This window comes from Myzus persicae, unplaced genomic scaffold (assembly GCF_001856785.1).
Source record: "Myzus persicae strain clone G006 unplaced genomic scaffold, MPER_G0061.0, whole genome shotgun sequence".
Lineage (NCBI taxonomy): Eukaryota > Metazoa > Arthropoda > Insecta > Hemiptera > Aphididae > Myzus > Myzus persicae.
In genome coordinates this window covers 50,397-73,091 of record NW_019102150.1, presented here as the reverse complement: position 1 = coordinate 73,091, position 22,695 = coordinate 50,397, and the positions used below count along the sequence as shown (strand labels likewise).

The following is a 22,695-nucleotide window of genomic DNA, read 5'->3' as shown; positions in this document are numbered from 1 at the left end:
TCATAGGTAATATACTTGCATTAATATTTAAACGACTATAGGTAGGTTGGTAATTGTATTTTAAAATTATTTTGAATGAATAATTCTTATAGTATTTTAATCGATAATACAACAAGGTTTTTTTCGATAGGCAGATACGTGGACGTGCATTTTAATTTATTATTAATTTTTTTTATGTTAATGTTGTATTTTTGAACTATCGATATTATGTTGACATTTTAAAAAACATCTAACTCTTGTAGACATAGGAGTTGGTTTTTCAACAATTTTTTTCTTCCTACAGTAGATTTATTTTTGTTTGTTAACAAATAAAATACTGGCACCACATAAGCTAAAACTTCAATTATTGACTGCCAGCTTCAAGTTGGTTAATACCTGGTCGTTATTATATAATATAGACAATATTGTATAGACAAACATATTAAATAGATAGGTAATTCAGCAATGTTATTATACTACAATAGATAAGTAGCTGCAATATTAATATTATATTTATAGATCAGAAATTTTTCAATGTGCACACAACCCATTTTGGAAAATTTTTAAATTTTGGCAACCCACTAATCACTTATTAACTAATCACCATTTCTTTTTTTCAGTGAAAAGGAATAAATGAACGATAATAGAAACATATAGTTACCTACTAGAATATAATTAATACTATATACTATAAACTATTGTATCATAATATGAGTATATCGTATATGACATAATATTATGTTCGACTCTTGTATTTATACATAAGGTATACATTTTCTTTGTTTGTATAGTATATTTATGTATATATTTATAGTAATCTAATATTAAATATTCTGCAATATAAAAAATATAATTGCAACCCATAGTTTGGGAACCTCTGCTATGGATTATGATGATACTAATTGTTTTTCATGGATTTAATATGTGGGTAGATAAGTAACAAAAATTGTGTTTAATATATTTCAACAAATATAAATAATTATTAATTAGTACCTAGCTATAATGGCATAATACTGAACAACATAGTGTGTACAAATATCTTATTCAGTATCAATTATGTTTTATAAAAATAAAATACCAGTATCATAACATCCCCCCATCCAAAAAAAAATCTGCATTACCAAATAAATAATCCAACTGGGAAAAAAGTTCAGAAAATTATTTGTTTATAAATCTAAGTACCATATTTTTATTTTTAACACTCCTACAGTTAAGATGTTTGGTGTACACATTATTTGAACACAAACATTTATTAAAAACGAAATATACATTATACAATTTTTTTTTTTTTGGTTTTATTTTTTGTTTGACAAAATGTTGATTTTATTCTAACATAATTAATATTTGTTTTTTCTTTTTTAGACTCTGATTGGTGGCACAGCCGACTAGGTCCACTGCGACAGACGCGTTCTTCAGATGGTTTCTGAAACATCAAAACAACGATTCAGAACGATGTGATACTAGCCATTAAGATGACTTAAACTTTGTAATAGAATGTATCTTCTGTTCAAGTCTTATTGTTATAGAGATTAGGATTAGGTACAAAAAAAAATATATATTATATAATTTAATGAAATTGACTTTTCAGTTTAAGTTATTTAAACCGTATGAATATACCTAGTCAGTATTCCTATAATATAATATAGTTCTCTGATAATGACTGGATTTAAACGTGAACGGTACTTTTTGTAACTATTTTATAGATAAAAATGTATAATTATGTTATTATATTATTTAATATTTACTATTAAGATAAAAATAAATGTCAAGAATTTAAAGTTTGTAAATAAAAACAATTATACAATTTATTAAAATGTTATATTTATGAGTATTCAATTTTAACAAATACTAATTATTTCATCTTCCATACCTAATTTTAACGATTTATGTGAAAGTACGCTTCGGTGGTGCTATGTAAGCTGGTGGAGGAGCAGGCGTTTCAAATTCACCAATTGTATCCATGTATGACTGGAAAGCTCTTAAAAATTTAAGCTCAAAAGGTATATTCTCTTCTGTCTTGGTAAGTTTAACACCTAGATCTTCCAACGTAGGCAACCTTTCATCAAGTATATCACTTACAAACTCCTATAACATATACATATTATTCATATCACCTTTGTAATCGATCAAAAATAAATTTATTCACAAGCATAATTTTACAAAACTATTTACTCTTTCAAAACGCTCAGAGGTAACATAACCTGGAGGCCAACTGGGACAGAGTTTGTCTGTCAACCACATTTTGATTAGATATTGAGGATTTTCCAGGATACCAGTACGTTTATAATCAAAGTTAAATTCATTAGTACGGCGTAAAACTGCAAACATCCAATCGATCAAATCGGATAACATATAAGGAGTTGGCCTAGACATTTTTGAATTTTTTTTAAGTCATTAAATAATATTGCAATTACTATTTATATACGTATTTATTATATTTATATTATTCAGGTAATCTCAATTGACATACCCCACAGCTTGATAGATTTTCCCTGCTGTTGAATGATCAAGCATAGCGTTCACAATGCCGTATGCCACATCAGATACTGCAACAGGTTGTTTAACTGTTTGTTCTCCTTTCTTCCATAAAACAATTTGCTGGCGACTACGACGCCATGCGTGACTGTACATCCTAAAAAAAATATTTTTCAAATTTTCTTTAAAGTATAATACAATAAATATTTATATCATACAATTAATAATAACTATCTATTTTAATATGTTAATATAATAATTTATTGACAAGAAAACCAGAAAACTTAAACATCTTTTTCTATTAGAAAAATCATTCAAATGTTGGTATTTCTGACTGAAATATAAAATAATTGAAAAAATACTATCTATAATCCTCAAACACATTGTTTATTACAATATATTTTATCTAAAATAAAAGTAAAAATTATATAAAAAAATAATGGGAAAAAAATTGTAATGATTCTAACTCCTACCATAAGAATAAATGGATTGAACAAGTAATTACTAATTATACCATTATCACTTATACTGCTATTTTATATCAAATTTTATTGAATATAATAATTGATTAGAAGACAAATCATAGACTATACTATATTCCAAAAGAGAATATACCAGACAACGACTGGTTTCCATTTGACAGTGCACATCTCCCACATAAAGGCATAGGTACTAGATAGTGAGTAGTGTAAAGAGAAAAAAGTATTTAGAACTGGTATATTCTCTTATAGGATAAACAATACATGGAGCATGAGTAGGATAGGTTTTAAATTGTCATTGAAGGCAAATGAGCTCTATTAAAATAACAAATCCAAGCATTTAGTTAACTTTAGGGCAGAGTTTGACATGGTTAAAAAATCATTTATATTTTAATTAATTTGGTTTGGATTTTTAAATTCTTAATTTTTGGTTTAAGTTTCAAGATCGGATTTTGATTTTGGTTAGATGTCTTGTGAATGGGTTTTTTTTGTTTGAAGGTTTTTATCTTAGATGTGGTAATGGTGCTGTTAACCTGTTGTAGAGGATAAATAGTTTTTAAAAAAATGCAATACATATTTATTAGTTAACATGGCTGAAAATAAAATTAAAGTGAAAAAATATAAAAATCTAAGAATTTAAAACAGAAATGAATAGCAGTGGTAAAATTACTTATCGGTTTATGAAAATAACATATTTAGATATAAAACAACCATTGACTTTTAGACACTAAGTGGAATATATTTATTTGGTGAAAAATAATATTTACTTAAAGAAAATAATTGTTATTACCAAATATGACTATTTTTTTACTGTTAAAATGTACGCGGAATTTAACATTATGGATATCACAATTACAAAATAGCTTAATATTAGTACTTTTATAAAGTGCAACTCACAGTTTTAAATAATTAAGGAATAAAACCAAAACATTTCATCATGACTGCAGATGTGTAGGTATTTCAATTAAATATTTTTATACGATTCCATATTACCTACTTAAGTTATTTTGAATACAAAAATAATTGAACCTCAAAAATTATTTTAAATGTCAGTATTAAAATAAAAGTTAAAAGTAAAAATTTAGTATTGAGTTAATGAGTAATGACTGATAATAGTATGAGGCACTTACAATAAAAATCTGTCCCCTTGACCATAAATGTCAGATGGACGGAAAATAGTAGCATCAGGGAACTCATCACGTACTGCTTGTTCGCCAACTTTTTTAGATGCTAAAAATCCTGATCCTTTTTTCAGATAGATAGGCTAAGACAATGAATAACAATTTATTACCATTTATAATACAACTAACTATAATATTATTATAATTATAAATATATTAATAGCTAAAAAAAACCATAGGGCAATGGAAATAATGATATTATATTTCTTTTATTTCTGTAAAATAAAGTATAATAATATAATACCTAGGTATAAATTATTAATAGAAAATAAACAGAAATTTAGTAGATGTATTTGTAAAAATGAAATAATAACTTACAGCTGGCAATGGATCAACGTTAAGTGCAGATACATGAATCAATCGTTTAACACCCATTTCACGACTTATGCGTGCAATGCGTTTTGCTCCTTCAACATGGACATCGTTGAATTTGAAATTTTTTGTTTCCCAATCACGTCCCACTAAATTAATGACAACATTCGAGTATTTTACCGCTTTCCTGATAGATTCTTCATCTTGCAAGTGATAAGGTTGAAATAAAACTTGACCCAGATCGCCAGCAAGTTTCAACTCCCTTATGAAGTAGGCATCTCCTCGGTATGGAATAATCAACTGTCCCCACATTGCATTTGAATAAATAACGACATCAATATCAATGGACTGAAAACAAAATTACCTGTGTCCCGATCTTGCCCAATTTGTTGATGAGATTACCACCTAAGAGTCCAGTCGCTCCAAAAACGGTGGCCACCACCCCATTGAAACTCGACCGACCACCAGTACCCCTCTTCAGTTGAGACAGCGACGGATTCTTGATGACATGGGGTTCAGAAGATTCGGTGCTATAGTGCGAAGACGAGCAGACAGCCAATGACAAACTCCGGTTCCCTGCAAAACCAAACTTTGTACACGCATTCCAATTTACCATGATTTTGTAGCAATACGTACTGAGAACCTTCACGTTGTTGCTGAACACGTGCACGGACATGTTTGCACGCGATTAGCACGGTTTAGAAGTACGGTCGAAGTCAGTAAAACATTCCTCGAGTAAGAAAATTTACTCAATTTCTCAGACTTAAGAGTACGTACTATGTAACACCTTTAGAAAATTATTCCAATAACGTGATAACTGATAACGAAATTGAATTTTTCTAACAGCTGTTGTTGGTAGGACAAAATAATTACTGATAACTGCAAAAGGAACTGCACCAGTGGTACTACCAATGGCACGCGAAAAACTAACAAATATCGTCATTCTAGCAACACTGAAGAGTACGTTGGGAACACTGTAGATTTTGTTTCCCTGTCGCCCGACGTCCGTCACGTCGTGTTTTCGATTCTTTCTGGTGAAATAAAACACGGTTTGTCGGCGCGTTCAGCTCGACTTCATTATTTTTTTCAGGTCTATTCTAACGAAATATGGTAAGTGTTTTTTGTTATTATTACATTATATATAGACAATCGGACATGCTTCTTCCTTGCTGATCTATGGTTCGCGTAGTTTGATCGCACATCAGCGATCGGCGCTTGCCAACATCGCTCCCTAAAACCATGTGGCTTTTACGTTTTTGACGTGTATTCAATTTGCAACGATATTCGTTTTTACGTCAATTATTTCATCACCAACTACTCGATTTTTCGTTCAACTTCGTTGTACGTGCATTGATTGCCACATTTATCGGCGTGATACTAATACTGCTTAATTGTGATGTATTTCGTTAGGGAACCGATGTATTTGGGTAAATGCTGGATGTTCGGCTAACCATGTTTCTAATTTATATTTTAGCCGCCCAAGAAGGACACAAAGGGCTCGTCCAAGCAGCCCCAGAAAACCCAAAAAAAGAAAGAAGGAGGATCCGGTGGCAAAGCCAAAAAGAAGGTCAGTTTTCCAATCAATGCTGATTGTAATCACGATTAAGGTTATGTTTTAAATGTTATTTAACTTTTTTGAGAGCAGAAGTGGTCCAAAGGTAAAGTTCGTGACAAGTTGAACAACCAAGTTCTATTCGACAAGGTATCATACGACAAACTGTTAAAAGAAGTTCCATCGTACAAACTCATTACCCCGTCTGTTGTCAGTGAACGTTTGAAGGTCCGTGGATCATTGGCAAGGAAAGCTTTAGATGAGCTATGCCAAAAAGGTGAGTGGAGATAACATTGAATCTGTAGTGAACATATTTGTCTGATTTATAAATATATTTATGCAGGTCTTATCAAGCAAGTAATACAACACCATGCCCAAGTAATCTACACGAGGGTAACTAAGGGAGACGAATAAGGATGTTTTTGTAAAATAATTATTTTATTAAATATATAAAAATAATACAACAAATTCTAGTTTTGGTTTATTTAAGATTATTAAGGTAATTTATTAGTTAAGGTTAAATTTTAAATTAGTATAAATATATAACACCTGTTCAACATAATGTCAATGTTTGAACACATTTAAATTTTTGGTTTTAAGTTTAATTAACTAGAACACTACTTATAAGCCTTCACTCATTCATTCAAAAATATTTTGCTCAGTGTATTCTTTAATAAAAAATTACACAATAATTATTTTTTGGGTAAATACATCGAGGCTGTGGTATTATGACAAAATTAAAATTTAAAAACAAGTATATTGCAGTATTATTTTAGAAACAATAGGGTAACATTCATCTACATTAATCAAATTCCACAATGTGTAAAAACTAATTTATGTAAAATTCCATAATATTCAAACATACAATTTTGTTTCAATTGTTTCTATAGCATTATAAGATGGGCGTAATTATTTTTAATTTTTATATTATAAAGTACATTGTATAATTCCGGTCAACTTAAAAATGTGTTAATTATTTTAATTTTATACTATGTATAATATACATATTTGACTTTAAATTAATGCCATAAATTTGAAGCCTTACTTACTTTACTTAGGACTTGAAAGAAAACTTAATACTCCTTATTCACATTTTACTGTATATCAGCAGAAGTATTTAGTCATTAATTATTAAATATTTTAACAATAACTTAATCAATAGATGACAATATTATATGTAATATTGTTATTTTTAACGATGTGTATTTTTTTTTTATAATATTTATTCAGAATTCTTCCATAATATCATATACTAGAATTACTAACATTAATATTTGTTTTTCAAGAGGATATCATAACCTAATGTTTTATATTTGTCTCATTAACAAGTACTAGCAAATTGTAGATACAAAGAAATATAATTTACTCTATTACTTTTAGTATTGTGTGAATTCACATATTTAAATTTTAAAGCAAGTACAAAAACCATTTATAATACAGGTTGTAGTGACATATTGGGTGTAATGACTTTAGATTAAAGGTCCTGCCAAAACTCTTATATTGTATGTACTGATTTGTTTGATTATTATGACGTTTATTTTTGGTAATATTGGAAAAATAGCAAAATTTGTAATTTGGATCTGAATAACATGAGTCCAAAGATAAATTTTAAAGAACTAGAAAAAAAATAGAACTTGATTTTTATTTAAACAATGAATTATTAATTAATTAAAATATGTATATAATTAAATGTTTTTATCTTTACTTTTTTTCTATATTATACATTGCATAAATAAATTATAATAATATTAATATGTATTAAAGTTACAATTTTTTTAATAGTCACTTTGGTTATAATGACAACCGGCCATTATGACCTATTTTCTTTGGTCCCTTGAACGTCATTATAAACGGTTTCTACTGGTTGTTTTTTTTAATAGATAGTACTTCATAAATATGGGTACAACAACGTCTTAAAATTATTGTAAATACATTTTGTACGTAGAAGACTAAGGACAGTGGCCTAAAGACCTACTTAAATAATAATTTAAAAAAAAAAACCCCCCATGATACTTAAAATGTACATGGCCGTGTGGTGCTGTTGAGTGCCTGCCCCCAAAAGGTTAAATTCTCCTGTCTCTTACCACCATTCAATATCAGATTTGCTGATTGCAGATAATGTTGTATGGATTATGGATTGTAAATTACTTAAAATAAAATAATTAAAACAATAAATTTATATTTTGCCGTTTAATCAGCTATTTAAGAATCACTAGTATCTATTTTGATCGCTATATTTCATGGTTGTTAAATTGACAAGGATCTGTAAATAGTGTATGTATCATTGGTATTTTGGTACATCATCTCATCTAATAAGTTATCAATTTGTAGCCATTACAATTTTTCTGACCCAAAACATGACAGACAAGATTCAATTTTTTCGTATTCGTTTTACTCATATTATAGTATTAGAAACCTGTGATACCAATCTATTTCGTCACCACTATAATAGAAGTGGATAATGTGATACTAATTCAATACATAATATTCATTATTTTTTAAATAACAGCAGTTTGTAAATGAGTTGTAGTTTTACATGACAAACAAATAATGTAATGGTTTCTACCTGCCATATTAAGATTTAAGATTTTCTTTTGTTTATTATATTATGTAATTCTTAGAATTACAAATACAAAACATTTTTACAATCTGGTACTCTCAAAATAAGTGATGGCTACTTTCAATAATTTATATGTAATTTGCTTCTTAACATAAATATATTTTATATAAAACAATATAAGCATTAGGTAAACCATCACAAATAAAAAATACTCAACAGTGTCATCTAACGATGTATGAAAAACAGGTTGGTCTGCACATCAAACCGGGCAGCAGTCAATTTGATTTTTATAATTGTGTATGACACGTTTCTTTTATATGACTTAAATAATTATTATTTAGCTAGATATGTATCCTCCCTGTGTATTTATTTAATCTTACAACTTAATTCTAAAATGTATAGACTATAAATTAACTTCAAATTATTCTACTGTGCTTGAAAAAAGAAAAATACCCAACACAGCTTGTAAATCAATCAAAAAAAAAAAAAAACATTTTAACTTTTAATTACACATAAATTAATTTATATTATATTTCATGAACGAAAAAAAAAATTCTAACATATTAACAACATAGAAAAAAGAAAAATATATATTAATTCAAAGATTTTTTTTTATAAATTGTGTGGACAATATTAGTATTTAAAGACTCCAGTGATCGGTATTGTATATACAGACAAGTTATTTTATTTAAAAAATATTACAGTAGAAAAACATGAAATATAGGCACACATGCATACTTATATTTTAGACTAATTAATATTATTAATTATTATATAAAAGGATAATAATAATATCAAAATTAAAGTTATGAGTTTTTTTCAATATTCCAAAGAATCATAACATAAACTTTATTTGTTACTTGAAATTATTTACAATACAATTTCTAGACTAAATATAGAAGAAATCTACAACAATTTTTTTTTGTTTTCATTTCATAAATGTATCGAGCAATTTTAAATTATGGAGATTGGATATATATATTTATATATATTAATTTAATTTACATTAAAAAGAAAAAAACCTAAAAATGTGTACAAAGGTGTTATCGATTTTATATCAATACATATTCCCATTACCGATGCCGACATTGTAGCTAAGTGGCGATGGAAACAACCCGACTGATGTATGACGGTAACTAGACCTATCTTGGTGCATAGCACCAATAGTATGTCTTTCAAAATGCTGCAACAATGGATTGGGATACTTGTCAATAGCATGATTAGCTCTGATTAATTGGTGCATGTTTTGTGGATTTTTAGCCCCTAAACATACAAAAGAAAAAATATTAGTAAACAAATACGGGTGTTAAAAGTTGACTGACAAACAACAAATATTAAATAATAAAAAAAAAAAAACCTTTATACCGAAATGCAAAAAACTATGAAGCAATTGAAAATAAGGTTCAAGGGTGTGGGGAGTACAATAAGATATGAGTTGACAGTACTTGAAGACATGATGTTCAATATTTTTTAAAGTAAAAAGCTAGTTAAAAGAATAGTCACCAAATACTTGTAGCAAAAAGTAAAAAGTGCAACTACAAATTTATGAGATATAAGCTTATGTTTTAAACTAAAAATACAAATAATTTAAATGATTTGTATTCATTGAGTAAAATGTAACTTCAGTGACCATTTATATGAAACAAAAACATAATAAATAATACAATTCAGATAACAATATTTTTAATAATATTTTGGAAAAAATGATTGTGCAAATAAAGCAATAGAAAAAAACACGATAAATTTGTTTCTTTAAATATTAAATTTGAAAAACAAGTTAATTTAATTGAAATACAATTTTAAGCAGTAATTTTACTTTTGGATTTTTGAAAAGAGTTCAATTAAGTAAGTAATGAAAACTTGTATGAGATTATTTTGTGCCTCAACCCTGTACTACCAAAAAACAACTGCTCAAAAACTACCACCTCTTTTATTACCCAAAATATTGAATGTACATAAAAATACTCGACTAAATAAAGAATGTACAAATTACATCATTATTTTCTTATTTTCCAATTATTAGATTTGTTTTATAATATTGTAATCAATTAAGCAAATGTTGGCAAATTCAATGCTTTTCAATTTTAAAGACAACAGCCACAATTTACCTAATTTTATTAGTTAGATACCTATATCACCTTTTTATACCTTTTTATCATTTTTTTTTTTTTAAATTGCCTTATTTTCCTAGATTCTTCAAATATATCCTCTCCATAATACTCAATTCATTAACAATATGATTGGGTACTTTTTCACAGCTTTATAAAAAATGAACTCGAATTTTTCATCTCACTTGCATTCTTTAAACTGTATGATTCCAGACTACTTATTATGATAAAAAACCGTAGTTCATATAACATTGAAATGCAGAGTATAAGAGGATGGAAAAGTATTTCTAACTATTTTTAATTTAACATTTTTTTATTTTGAATAACAATTTGTTTAAAAGTTGAACTTTTATACCAACACCCATTACATTTTAAGTATTACGTATTATGCATTACGTATTTATGTTTTGCTCTTTTAAAATATATTTAGACAAGTATTTTAAAAAAATTTGAGATTCAACTCCTTAACTAAAATATAACACACAAAATAACAGTCGTCAGAAGTGTTATATGTGATAACTATCTAGAAATAACTACATTTTTTACAAAAAATATTAAATATCCACTTTTTAATAATTTGTATTTTGATAATATTAAAAATATTTATCATGAAACATTGATAAAATATTGAAAAGGTAAACAGTTATTGAAGTTTGGCACATATAATACGTAAATAATTAAAAACCTAACAACTAGAAATAAAATTTAAATAATTTAGCTATAAAAATAATATAAATACTAAATATACTTAAATAAAAAAGTTTAACCGATTGTCAAGAAATATCTCAAAAAAGCTTAATATAAAAAATAATATATGAAATGCTTAATATTTTTTTATATATTATATTATATTGTACTATAATTTTTAACAGTTGATTAATCACATACAACACTGTAATATGCATGATATAAATATTAAATAGATGATAGAAAACAAATGTACATATTAGGTAAGATTATCAATTTTATTTAATCCAAATCGTTAAATTAAATATCAGAGAAACAGAATACTTACAGTTACAATAAGAACTTTTGCTAATCAATATAATATATAATAATAAAATAACAAAAATATATATGCAAAAATTTAAAATAAGTATAACTTAAAAACTCTTCTTAATGATATTAAGTTACATAATAGTTCATTAGTAATAATTTATATTGTATATACTCTTGTTCAATACAAAATTTGCTCGTTAGATATTAAAGTAGTGTTTTAAATTATTCATGAATATTTTTACAGCATTTACATGCAATAAATACTTGTCAACTATTATTTGTATTTAATAGATTTAACAAAACTATAAGCTTGTCACAGAATAGACTAAATAACTGATAGTTATCCAAATATAAATAATTACCATACATTTTAATGTATCATAATAGGCCTATGTTTAGATACAATTGATGATACTTACAGAAAACCGATGAGCCAGAATTCAAGGTATTACATTTTGTTTCTGATCTATGACATGTAACTTCGAAGACATTGAAACAGATTATTGATTGGGGGGAATTTTTAGGTTTTTTTCTTTTTTGTTTTGTTATCTAGTAGCTTAAGTATGTGAGGGTGTCATTTGTACCTCTGTGCGCTAAACCAGTTTGCAGACCGGCCAAATAAGCTGCTTTCTGTTTGCCATGTTCCTCTGCTATTTTAACTGATAGATGCTCTGTGCATCCCTCCAACAAAACACCATTTAGTTGAATAATTGCTTTTTGGGCATCTTCTTTTTTGTTATAGCTATTATATGAAAGAAAAAATATATATAATGTACATGTAATAATATCCACTTGATATAAAATAAATTTACATAAGCCAGTTGTAAATATTGAGCAAATTAAGGAATAAATTGATTTTTAATGTTAATTTCTGTGATTAGTTTTTTTTTTATTCAAAAGGAATTTTTTTAATTATCAGTGGAATATTAAGAACCAAGTCATATTTTAATGTTCTATGAAGTATTAAGTTCTTTTGATAAAAGTAAATACAACAATATTCTATGCCGATAGGACAAAGCGAGATGAGTACACTCTGAAACTAGGATTCTTTATATTATTTGCTAGTTACTTTTTTTTTTGTTTAAGTTAATACTTATATAATACATATTATAAACTAAGTAATGCAGTATCTTACCGAACAAAAGCTACTCCTCTGGGAAGTCCACTGTATTTGTCTTTAAGGATATTTTTTTGAACAATTTGACCATAAGGAGCAAATAAATCTTCAAGTTCTCTTTCTGTTATTGATCTAAAATTATTTTCAAAATATGTATAAATTAACTAGGTATAAAAATTAACGTAAGAACATTATTTTCTTTTTACCTTGGTAAATTTTGAACATAAAGGTTTGTATCTTTGATGTCTTCTCCAGCAGGTCGAGCATAAGATACTTTTAAACGTTTATTCTCAACTTGGAGACCATTCATCACTTCAATAGCTCTAGAAGCATCTTCAGGGCGAACAAAGTTGACAAAACCAAAACCAAAACTATAGCCAGTCTAAAAAATATAATACTAATTTAATAGGAGTATAGATAATAGACTTTATTATTTAATTAAACACTTAAATTGTAGTCAGCAAATGAGTGTTTTATTGTAATAATATACCTAGGTACCTTTCTAACAGTTCTAAAATATTTCTAGTTTTTAAATTGTTTTTCTTTGAAAGGTACCTACTAATATAAGTATTAACATAATCTATCAAATAATAATTAGAAATCTATTTGTACCTATGTTAAATCAAAGTGGCAATTAATTAGCTGTAAAATAGTTCAAACAGTAACAATTAAAATATATAGTATAATTTTTTTAATAATTTTGATCTTAAGTACATAAATAGATAAGTAAATATTAGGTATAATTAATAATAGGTGCCTTCTATCAATTTAATATAAATCATTATGAAATTGGCATGGATATTACCAAGATATTACTATATTAGGTATTATAACTGTCAAATTGTATTAGCATTATCTCTGAACGATAATGTAATCAATATGAATCTATTCCATAGTCCATGCTCTATAATTTATATGCAGGTAATAGGAATGTATTTTAAAGACTAATGTTTTTCATTTAAATTATTTACGGGACTTAGATATCTACAGGGCTCAACTCATGAAAATAAGGTAAAATTGAATAATAATATTTAATCCTTTCCTAAGAAACCTATAATTTATAAATCAATAAGTATTTAATACATATATTTACTTTTGACGTGAACTAAAATAATATCGATTTATTTTAAGCTGATAATAAAAATAATTTTCAACAAAAATATTATATCAATATTTATGTTAAAATACCTACATAATTAAATTCATCAACTAGGAAGTACCATAAAGTTTAAAACAATAATTCCACATTATTGTAAATGATTTCTAGAACAAGGAACAATTACAGTTTAACTATTTTTGGAAATTGTAATTTTCAAAATGCTTAAGTTTTTGATGATACTTTCAAAAAATCTTCAAAATTCTCAATTTTCCAAAAACTTATGTTTTTTAGTTTAAAAATAACAAAAATTTAAACTTTTGGAAATGATACTATTTATATGCTCTACATTTTGGTTGAATTAGAATTTACTTATCATACTTACTTGATATGTTATTGTTAATAAACCATGTAAAACTTAATTATCAAGTTATTCCAAATATTTGTATATTATATTTAAGTAGGTACCTAACTCAAAATTTATTTTTTGAAATTATGGGGTCAAGGGACTGGGGACATGGTGAAATTAATTAGGTAATTTAAAATTCATCAATTACCTACCTATGAGTTACTTAAATACGCAAATGTTTGAAATAACTTTATAATCAAGTGTTACGTGGTTAATTCACAATTTTATTAAAATGGACATAAATATTTCACAAAAATGTTGAGCATCATATTAATATTAACATTTCCAAAAATATAAATTTTTCAAATTTCAAATTATAACTCAAAAACAAAATTTTTTTAAAAAAATAAGCATTTGAAGTTTTTTGACCGTAACTTCTAAATGAAGTTTGAGTGACTATTTATGAAAATACCATCAAATTATTAATCACGAAAAACCGAGGAAAAACACATATCTTAAAAAAAAATTCCAAAAAATTGTTTGGGAGCTAAACTGCATTTATGTTCTATAACAATATAAAGCAAAATAAATTTAAAACATTAAAATAGAAGTCAAGTCTGTTAAAAGGCAAAACCTAGGGTACCTACCTACTTATATCAGATAAATACATTAAGGTTTATCTATTCAGTTCTTAAACGAAGAAAATATCAAATTGTCAATGTTGAGTTGGAATAAATGTGTTAAAGTTCATAATGCCGATAGGTACGCAACTTAATATCTTACTTAATCAATAAATGTTGAACAAATGGGATTCTGAAGAAATACCTATGACCACCCATGAAATAAAATAATACACCTATCTAGATCATTTTATAACTACCTATCGGTTTAATGTTCTGCGCGTAAGTCTAGGTACTAGTTTAAACGTTGTAGCCAAATTGCGGGCTCAACTTTCGGTAAAACCTGAGGACCACAACACTATGATGGTAGAAACTCACTTTGACGTCTTTCATCACCCGGCACGCTTCGATCTGTCCGATCTGGGTGAACATTTGGTGTAGTTTTTTATCGGTCATCGACTGTGGCAGATAGTTGATTATCAGGTTCGTCATGCTCGTGTCTTGTGGCTCCATTTCGACGTTCGTTGTGTGCACTGCTGTCGTCGTTATTGGTGCTGATGCCGTTGCTGAGCTCGGCACGGCGTTAATCGTGTACGGCGTACGGAGGAGGAGGCGGCGGTGGCGACGGCTACTGGTGGTACTGTTATTGTCGCTGTTGTTGTTGTTGTTATTGTTGTTGTTGTAGGTATTGTTGTTGATACAACCAGTGCTACTGCCGCTGCTGCTGCTGCTTCTACTGCTGCTATTACTATGGTCCTGCTTCACAGGTGGCGGCGACGACAACGACGACGACAACAGACCTTTATCGGGGATGATGAGGGTGACGGCGTTGGTTGTCGTGCGCGCGACGAAACGGTTTTGTTTTCGAGGGGCAATGGTTGGAGATTCGCGCGGCGGCGGCGGACACAACGGATTATGACGGTAGGAAGTGCATGAGGGGGGAATAGTGTGTGGAAAAAAGTGGAAAAAAAAATAACAAGAAACGCACACGGGAAAACTGCCGATAGATTAACAACACTCGATACTCATATGTAGTGAGCTAAGAGCTTGGCAGCTTGGCTACACGAACCGGGTGGTGATGACGGGGAGTGCGGGTCCGACGGGTTGGGAAGGCGGAGGCGGGGCGCGGATCGATAGAGCTACGCTAGCGCAGTGGTGCCAACGGCGCGACCAGCAGCCACTACAACCAAATACTATAAAGATACACACGGACGGCGAACCGCCGAACGGTGGCATGGGGGCCACGGGGCACTACCGTCACCGTGGAACAATAGCACTACCGACTGGCGACTTCCGTCCTGTCTTCGGAGTCTTCCTGATCTAGTGATCTATGATCTATCTGACTACAACTGTACTGTGCCACTGGGCACTGACTGACCATCAGTGACCACTTCAACTTGGCAACTTCCAATAATATTGTCCTTCTAGAGCTGTTCGCCACCCGCGAGTCGTGTCCGTAAAAAAAGATAAAACGAATCACGGTTGTCGACGGCCAAGTCGGCTGACCGGTCCGAATGGCGCCTACTGCTAGTGCCGGGCTGCGGTGAAAGCCAAGCAGTGATTCACTGGGCAGAGGACCCTGCTTCAGTGATTCGGTAGTGACAGGATGGTACCGCGGAACTTGACGAACTATTTCATATTTTATCATACCACCGTAGACAGAGGAACAGAACATTCATGACGATTCCGAGTGCCGACTATCGGTCGGCCAATGGCTACGTCTGAATATTCACTGTCCGGTGTATAGTCATCAGCTTTCGGTGGTCACATATTCTTGGATGAATTAAAGTTTAATTTATGACCGACGGCACTGGCCATTAGTATGATATAGGTGGTTGTTGCACATTGGTCGTTAATGCGTTGCCACAGCCAAAGTGACGTTTTTACGATTGTTTTTTTTTAATAAAATAGTTGTATTATAACCTAGGGCTTAACGTGCCATAAAATTGTTGTTCTAAAACTTGTATAGACGCTTTACATTTGTATTTACTATTTATCACACGACTAAATATTTTAATTTATAGATAAAAATAGAAATTTTAATGTGGAACACCATTATCGGGGCTAATCGCAATAATGGCAGTGCTAACTATTATTTTGATGCTCTCCCGGTCCCTTGACGGCCAAATGTAATGTTAACATATTACAAACATTTTTCATGAATACTCCAGAACAAACTAAGAGTATTGTATGTTTATTTAAAACATTTAAATACCTTAATTTTTTTTATTTTTCTGGGCACATTATGCCTGATTACTGATTATTATAGCTGTTACGCTTGAATAGTTTTTTAAAAATAAAAAATGACTACCTAATACCTATCGTATCACAAAACCATCTAAGCAGCAGGACAGGTGCCTAATAATAGTTGTATACTCGTATTGTACCATTGTAACTATAACCCATTGAGTAAATAATATAACCAAGTAACTGCTATCTTCATCTTTCACAACGTTTATCATGCATAGCATAGATATGAAAATGAAGTGTTGTTTATTTGTTTCTATAGACCATAGAGTATGCTATAGACACATACAAACTAAAACATCGGGGAGGGGGGGGCATACAGCAGATTCCAGTGTCTTTCGAGTTTCGACACTTGAACACTAGACAGTGGTCGCTCCAACCACAGAACAATAAGTATAACCTAACCCATCCCCGGCGTGGCGGCTCTTGAAAGTGTGTTAGATACACAATGATGTATTTGTTGATATTGTTGTGGTATCAGGTGGTTCTGTATTACCCTTCGACTCTGCTCCTTATGCGGCGTTGGTCCACTACGGAAATGTAAAATCATGTTAAAATACAAATTTAATTAATTGCCTTTCACCTGACCCACCTTTTTTCAAATTTAAGATTCATAACATTGTCTAGTTGGTAAAAGGTATTTTCGTGGGTGTTGACTGCGATAGCTAAGTTGTCAAATATATAACTCAATAACAATTAACATTAAAACTTCAAATTTGTACACATTTTTAATTATTACTAATAATATAATATACATGAAGAAAATACACAATTTATTCTAAATTAAGGATATTTTAATACAATTATTTTTTACCATTCACAAGATAATTTATTTGATGCTTAAAATGAAAATACTTGAGATTAATTATCATTACATTTTATTACTATATATATCTTTTATTAAATTGTAATACTAAAACTAAAATAATTTATCCATACAAATTCGAAATACCTAGTTATTGCACAATAATAATTATATTATGTAAACATACATAACATTGTTGTATACTTACACAAAAATATTTGATGCAAAATAATGTTTTTTCTTAGTGTAAATACAAAAATAAGTAATACCTATACAATGATAATGTAGTGTTTACAGAGTTGTATAATAATATATTAATGTTTATACTTGTAATAGCATCTTGTATGCTGAGACATTTTAATATATTAAATAAAAAATAATAATAATAATATATTCATAGGTAATCTTAACAATAATTAGTTTATTATCTAACAAAAAAAAAAATTCAAGTGCAATATATTATTATTTAAAAATTAAATCGAGAAATTAAAATGTGTAATGAACTGTCGATAATGTTGATGATGGTGGTATCCAAGGTTTATAAACTGCATTTGGATTTTTTTTTTTTTTCTCTAAAGATATATAATTTTATAAAACATAAATATAATTTAAATTAAACATAATATCATAGTGTTACCTTACACCATCTAAGTACATAAAATCATTGTTATTACACAAGTCAAGAAAACATACCAACATGATGCATGTGTTATTGTTGTCTTACTAAAACACACCACCAAAATATAACTTCGGTAGTTCCAATTTTGTGTTCTTAGCTTTCATCATCAAACTTAAAAGAAAGAACATTTTCTGTATTGTCTTGTTGGGTTTTTATATTTTAATGTTTAAACAAGTTATGAGTAGGTATTCAATATATTATAATGTAAAATTCTCATTTCGCTCACTAATTGGTCAATTCACTCTAATAGGTAATAAGAACATAAAATTGGAACTGCTGAACTCAGATTTTTGTGTTGTCTATTTATAACATAGATACAACATAAGGTTAAGGTTGGAGTGAGTAACTCTTAATTAAATATTTATGTAATTTTGATTTATTACCAGCAAATTTAGAAACATAAGTTTTTTTTTGAACATTTAGGTGTTTTTCAACTGCAGTAGTATTTTCCAAATATACAAATGGATTTTCAGTTTTTAATTCATTACCATCAGTAGAAGTTAATGATATTGAATTATTTTGATGGTTACAATTTAGTTTGTGTTCATTAAAAATATCTGCAATCATAATTTTAATTTAATCATATATTGATGAAGACAAATAATATTTTTTTTAAAAGTGAACAAGTGGGTAGCAATCTGCTTCACATTAGGTGTTACGACTGTCACTGAAATGCATGTGTTTTTGTGAATTTATATTTAATAATAAATTATTGGATGTGAAAAACGAATCATTAAATGATAATGATTTATTTATGTTGCTATTTAAGTAAATTTATTTAATAATAATAATACAACCGATGAAATTGTTTTTGTGAAAACATTGCATTCAAATATCAATATGTATAAAACTATAAAATATAATAATATATTTTGTACTTTAAAAGTTTCAAGCACCTCCAAGAGATGATGACAGACAAAAGAACATTTTTTGTAAAAAACATCTTTGTAAAATCACTGCTCTCAGAATCTAGATCTTGCCAATAAATATACTTGGTAAAAGTATAATGAATAGTAATAAAGTAGGTATCAATAGTATTATAACATAATATAATACTATATTTTTAATACATTTATATTCAACAATTTAAGCAAAGTAAATCTAGTATGCGTGACTAATATACTTACTTAAAGGAATAACATTTTGAAGAGAAATGCCATCAATAAATGAATCAGCATGACAATCAAACCAATTTTGACGTCTAAATTCAATAATTTCATTCAACCACTTTTCGTCAACATCTGTCAATTGTGGTGTTGTAAACCTCTTTGAACATATTAATTTTGGAAAGGATTCAGTTTTTGTTTGTTTCATATGATTACAATAACATTCACTAATTTTAGGACTTAATACTACGGTTGGCGCTAATTTAATATATTCACAATTTTTTAATTTTTTTTCAGAAACATTGTTTTTTATTTGTTTTTTATCAATCCAGGGTTTTGATGAAAAATGTTCAATCTGTGTATCATTATTGATTTTTTTTTTACACACAGAGCACCCCAGACGACTTTTTCTTGTGTTTAAGTCGGATGCTATAGAATATCCTTGGACTCCCATAACTCTAGTTTAATATATTATGTCAGCTGCAACAAATCTAAAACATATTTTTTTAAATTGGATATGTAAATTATTTAAATCCTAATTCTAAATAATTTCTTTCACTTTTTAAATATTGTGAAGAAATAAAAATAAATATAAACTATAGTTAAATTAACAATTTTTATGTTTTAAAAAAAATATATATTTATATGAAATTTGACGGTTAATATTAAATTGTTCTAAAATATTATTATTATTAAATTAAAATGTACCAATTTTTTTTTTACATTTTACTTAGCTATTTGACAACAAATGATTTAATTATTTTAAATCAAGCATAATTATTGTTGTTTTTTGTTTTATAATTTGGATAATGTTTAAAGTCATAATATCATCCCGTCCAGATCCTATTACAGCTAGCAAAAACCTACAAAACCATCTTTCATGAATGGAAGATTGGTATAAAAAGTGGCATTTTAAAATACACCAAGCCAAATCAGTACATACTACATTTACACTTAAATTAGCACCATGCCCAGAAGTATCACTTTTTGGTACTCAGATCCCCTCATTCCCGAACGTTAAATATCTCGGGCTAACTCTTGTTCACCGTCTTACCTGGGCTCGCTATATCAAAGCCAAAACATCACAATTAAACTCCCGCTTACAAATGCTCAAAACTCTAATCGTCAACAACAAACACTCAAAACTAAATACTAAACTACTTCTTTACAAATCTCTCCTAAAGTCAATTTAGACATACGGCTTACAGCTATGGGGAAATGCAAAAATGTCTAATCTAAATAAAATTCAACGGTTCCAAAATAAAAAACTAAGAAAAATTACCAATTCTCCACCATATTATGTATCAAATCACTCCCTGCATAAAGACCTACACATGAAAACAATTCAGGAAGAGACAGACATTTATAACAAACGATTCCACCTACACCTTAACTCTCATTCAAACGAACTTATAAAAAATCTAGCTTTATTAACAATCCCTGGTAACCCTCCTCATTTTCTTAAGTGAAAATAGTACAGAGACCTACTTAATCCCTAACAAAAAAATAATAATAAGTACACTAAATAAGTACAGTAATTTGTCGCTTAACTAAATTTTATCATAAAACAATAGAATTGTTAGTTTTTAAGCAGTAAATCTAGATTTATGCTTAACTTTACCTAAGATGATATATATATATATATATGATTTTATAATGAATCAAATTTTTCATCAAGCATATTATCTAATTTTTGATGTCTAGCCATATTTGATAAGACTGCATCTAAACTAGTAGTTTTCTTCTTAGCACTTCCTTTTAATTCTTTTTTACCATCCATACGGTTTAAGTTCATATGTGATATATCTTCTTCAAAATCAAAATCGGATTGATCCAATGATCTATAGTAAAATGTATTTTATAATATCTTAAATAAATTAGTTAAAATATTTAAAAGCATCATACTCTGCAATATCGCAAAGTTCATTAGTACTACTCTGAGATACTTGACTATCATCAGGTGTTAATTCTCTTCGTCCTGGACAAGTCCATTCTAGTTTTAAAGATGTAACATTAGCTGATTCTAATGTTTTGTACAATGAATAAATTTCAGATGGTTCAGGATAACATTCATTCATCTGCAAATTAAAAATGTATTTAAATAGTTATACAATTTAACAATACCTGCAATACAAAAAATGTAAAAATAATTTAAAATGTTGGATAAATATTTAAATTATTATATAACTTTAAGGTATTTACCACATCTGGCTGTTTTAAAATTTGTTGCCATAGGTTACGGTTATCAATGATATTGTTGATAATACACTAATTATGTTCAATATTTTATAATTTTACAATAACCATACAATTAAAGTATAACAATTCTTCAATTTGATTGTTTTGTTTGAAATAAAATTATATTAACTTATGTATCAAATACAGAAACTCGAAAATAAGAGTTTTAAGGATTTTTATTTTCCTGTTTATTTAATTAGTTTATTTGATGATATTTATTTTGTTTGATTTTAAAATGTATTAAAGTCAGCACAATACTTATTATTTATTACAGTTTACATACAAAATGAAATAATTAAATAAATATTAATTGCTTAGTTAAAATTAAACTACCCACAACCTGGCCTATGCTATAAATATTTATTTTATTTTATAAAAAGTAATTATATTTTGTTATATAAATACCTGGTTTTGTTTAAACCCATAATTTTCATCATCAGAGCATTCTATTATATCTGGGGTCATAAAATGTTCAGACATTATTTTTAATTTTTATTAATACGGAGGGTTTAAAAAAAATTTAAAAATATTTAACTGTAAACTTTTGACTCCTCCACAGACTTATAGATTAAACGGTAGAAGCATATAAGATAACTACTACTATAATTATTTGTCATTTTAGTCAAACTGAGCGCCTATTTTAGACATATTTTTGAGTCGATTTGTGTAATTCATAAGTCATATAAATTATAAACACTAGACAGTAGACGGGAATAATACCACGGAATAATTCAAAACTGAATCAAACTATCAACTTACTATCAGAGTATGGGAACTGGGAAGTTTGGAACTC

At 28.2% G+C, this 22,695-nt stretch overlaps 5 protein-coding genes across 12 annotated transcripts in view; 2 read left to right on the top strand and 3 right to left on the bottom strand.

Annotated features, from left to right (window-relative positions):
• The window catches only part of LOC111031395 (protein goliath), a 48,929-nt gene extending 47,379 nt beyond the window's left edge, over nt 1–1,550 (top strand). For 4 of the 5 annotated variants that reach the window (XR_002604200.1, XR_002604199.1, XM_022311311.1 and 1 more), the window contains one exon: nt 1,342–1,550. Coding sequence is in view for 3 of the 5 variants with exons in the window: in XM_022311309.1 (XP_022167001.1) it covers nt 1,342–1,406 (65 nt within the window). In the remaining 2 variants the exon portion in view is untranslated. The remainder of the gene's footprint in view (nt 1–1,341) is intronic. The other variant, XM_022311310.1, reaches the window with a different exon arrangement.
• Nucleotides 1,145–5,232, bottom strand: LOC111031396 (NADH dehydrogenase [ubiquinone] 1 alpha subcomplex subunit 9, mitochondrial). Its single transcript, XM_022311312.1, has 8 exons — nt 5,063–5,232; nt 4,791–5,002; nt 4,433–4,726; nt 4,064–4,197; nt 2,450–2,611; nt 2,152–2,344; nt 1,850–2,064; nt 1,145–1,402 (listed from the first exon to the last, which is right to left on the bottom strand). The coding sequence occupies exons 1-7, from the start codon at nt 5,100–5,102 to the stop codon at nt 1,864–1,866; spliced, it is 1,236 nt and encodes a 411-aa protein (XP_022167004.1). The 5' UTR covers nt 5,103–5,232; the 3' UTR covers nt 1,145–1,402; nt 1,850–1,863.
• A 168-nt stretch (nt 5,233–5,400) lies between these two features.
• LOC111031397 (40S ribosomal protein S25) lies at nt 5,401–6,446 on the top strand. The gene is made up of 4 exons (XM_022311314.1): nt 5,401–5,536; nt 5,901–5,993; nt 6,072–6,255; nt 6,322–6,446. Exons 1-4 carry the CDS (start codon nt 5,534–5,536, stop codon nt 6,390–6,392), a joined length of 351 nt encoding a protein of 116 aa, XP_022167006.1. The 5' UTR covers nt 5,401–5,533; the 3' UTR covers nt 6,393–6,446.
• Nucleotides 6,447–9,203: 2,757 nt separating this feature from the next.
• LOC111031394 (protein sex-lethal-like) lies at nt 9,204–15,714 on the bottom strand. 2 transcript variants are annotated; one of them, XM_022311308.1, is made up of 5 exons: nt 15,206–15,714; nt 12,969–13,144; nt 12,781–12,894; nt 12,230–12,387; nt 9,204–9,801 (listed from the first exon to the last, which is right to left on the bottom strand). In XM_022311308.1, exons 1-5 carry the CDS (start codon nt 15,338–15,340, stop codon nt 9,596–9,598), a joined length of 789 nt encoding a protein of 262 aa, XP_022167000.1. In that variant the 5' UTR covers nt 15,341–15,714; the 3' UTR covers nt 9,204–9,595. The 2 variants fall into 2 exon arrangements, 1 of the variants encoding a protein (XP_022167000.1); XR_002604198.1 differs by having other exon boundaries at nt 9,788–9,801; nt 12,065–12,387.
• A 2,209-nt stretch (nt 15,715–17,923) lies between these two features.
• LOC111031388 lies at nt 17,924–22,695 on the bottom strand. Of its 3 annotated transcripts, none has more exons than XM_022311300.1 (4): nt 21,286–21,399; nt 19,686–20,155; nt 18,942–19,115; nt 17,924–18,451 (listed from the first exon to the last, which is right to left on the bottom strand). In XM_022311300.1, the coding sequence occupies exons 2-4, from the start codon at nt 20,116–20,118 to the stop codon at nt 18,366–18,368; spliced, it is 693 nt and encodes a 230-aa protein (XP_022166992.1). In that variant the 5' UTR covers nt 20,119–20,155; nt 21,286–21,399; the 3' UTR covers nt 17,924–18,365. The 3 variants fall into 3 exon arrangements, with proteins under 3 accessions (XP_022166992.1, XP_022166993.1, XP_022166994.1); XM_022311301.1 differs by lacking the exons at nt 17,924–18,451; nt 18,942–19,115 and adding exons at nt 21,570–21,742; nt 22,308–22,695 and having other exon boundaries at nt 20,050–20,155; nt 21,286–21,505; XM_022311302.1 differs by lacking the exons at nt 17,924–18,451; nt 18,942–19,115 and adding exons at nt 21,570–21,742; nt 21,867–22,079 and having other exon boundaries at nt 20,050–20,155; nt 21,286–21,505.

Excerpts from the sequence above, each read along its gene's own strand:
- LOC111031396 (XM_022311312.1), bottom strand. The coding sequence starts at position 5,102 with ATGTCCGTGCACGTGTTCAGCAACAACGTGAAGGTTCTCA. Across the intron at positions 4,727-4,790 it reads TGGGCAAGATCGGGACACAG|TTGATTATTCCATACCGAGG; the intron begins GTAATTTTGTTT and ends ATGTGGGGACAG. Across the intron at positions 4,198-4,432 it reads ACGTTGATCCATTGCCAGCT|CCTATCTATCTGAAAAAAGG; the intron begins GTAAGTTATTAT and ends TCATTGTCTTAG.
- LOC111031397 (XM_022311314.1), top strand. Across the intron at positions 5,994-6,071 it reads GTGGCAAAGCCAAAAAGAAG|AAGTGGTCCAAAGGTAAAGT; the intron begins GTCAGTTTTCCA and ends TTTTGAGAGCAG. Across the intron at positions 6,256-6,321 it reads AGATGAGCTATGCCAAAAAG|GTCTTATCAAGCAAGTAATA; the intron begins GTGAGTGGAGAT and ends ATATTTATGCAG.
- LOC111031394 (XM_022311308.1), bottom strand. The coding sequence starts at position 15,340 with ATGGAGCCACAAGACACGAGCATGACGAACCTGATAATCAACTATCTG. Across the intron at positions 13,145-15,205 it reads GGGTGATGAAAGACGTCAAA|ACTGGCTATAGTTTTGGTTT; the intron begins GTGAGTTTCTAC and ends TATATTTTTTAG. Across the intron at positions 12,895-12,968 it reads TATGTTCAAAATTTACCAAG|ATCAATAACAGAAAGAGAAC; the intron begins GTAAAAAGAAAA and ends AAATAATTTTAG.
- LOC111031388 (XM_022311300.1), bottom strand. The coding sequence starts at position 20,118 with ATGGGAGTCCAAGGATATTCTATAGCATCCGACTTAAACACAAGAAAA. Across the intron at positions 19,116-19,685 it reads TCAAAATGTTATTCCTTTAA|ATATTTTTAATGAACACAAA; the intron begins GTAAGTATATTA and ends TTATGATTGCAG. Across the intron at positions 18,452-18,941 it reads TTATGTTTCTAAATTTGCTG|AGAAAAAAAAAAAAAATCCA; the intron begins GTAATAAATCAA and ends ATATATCTTTAG.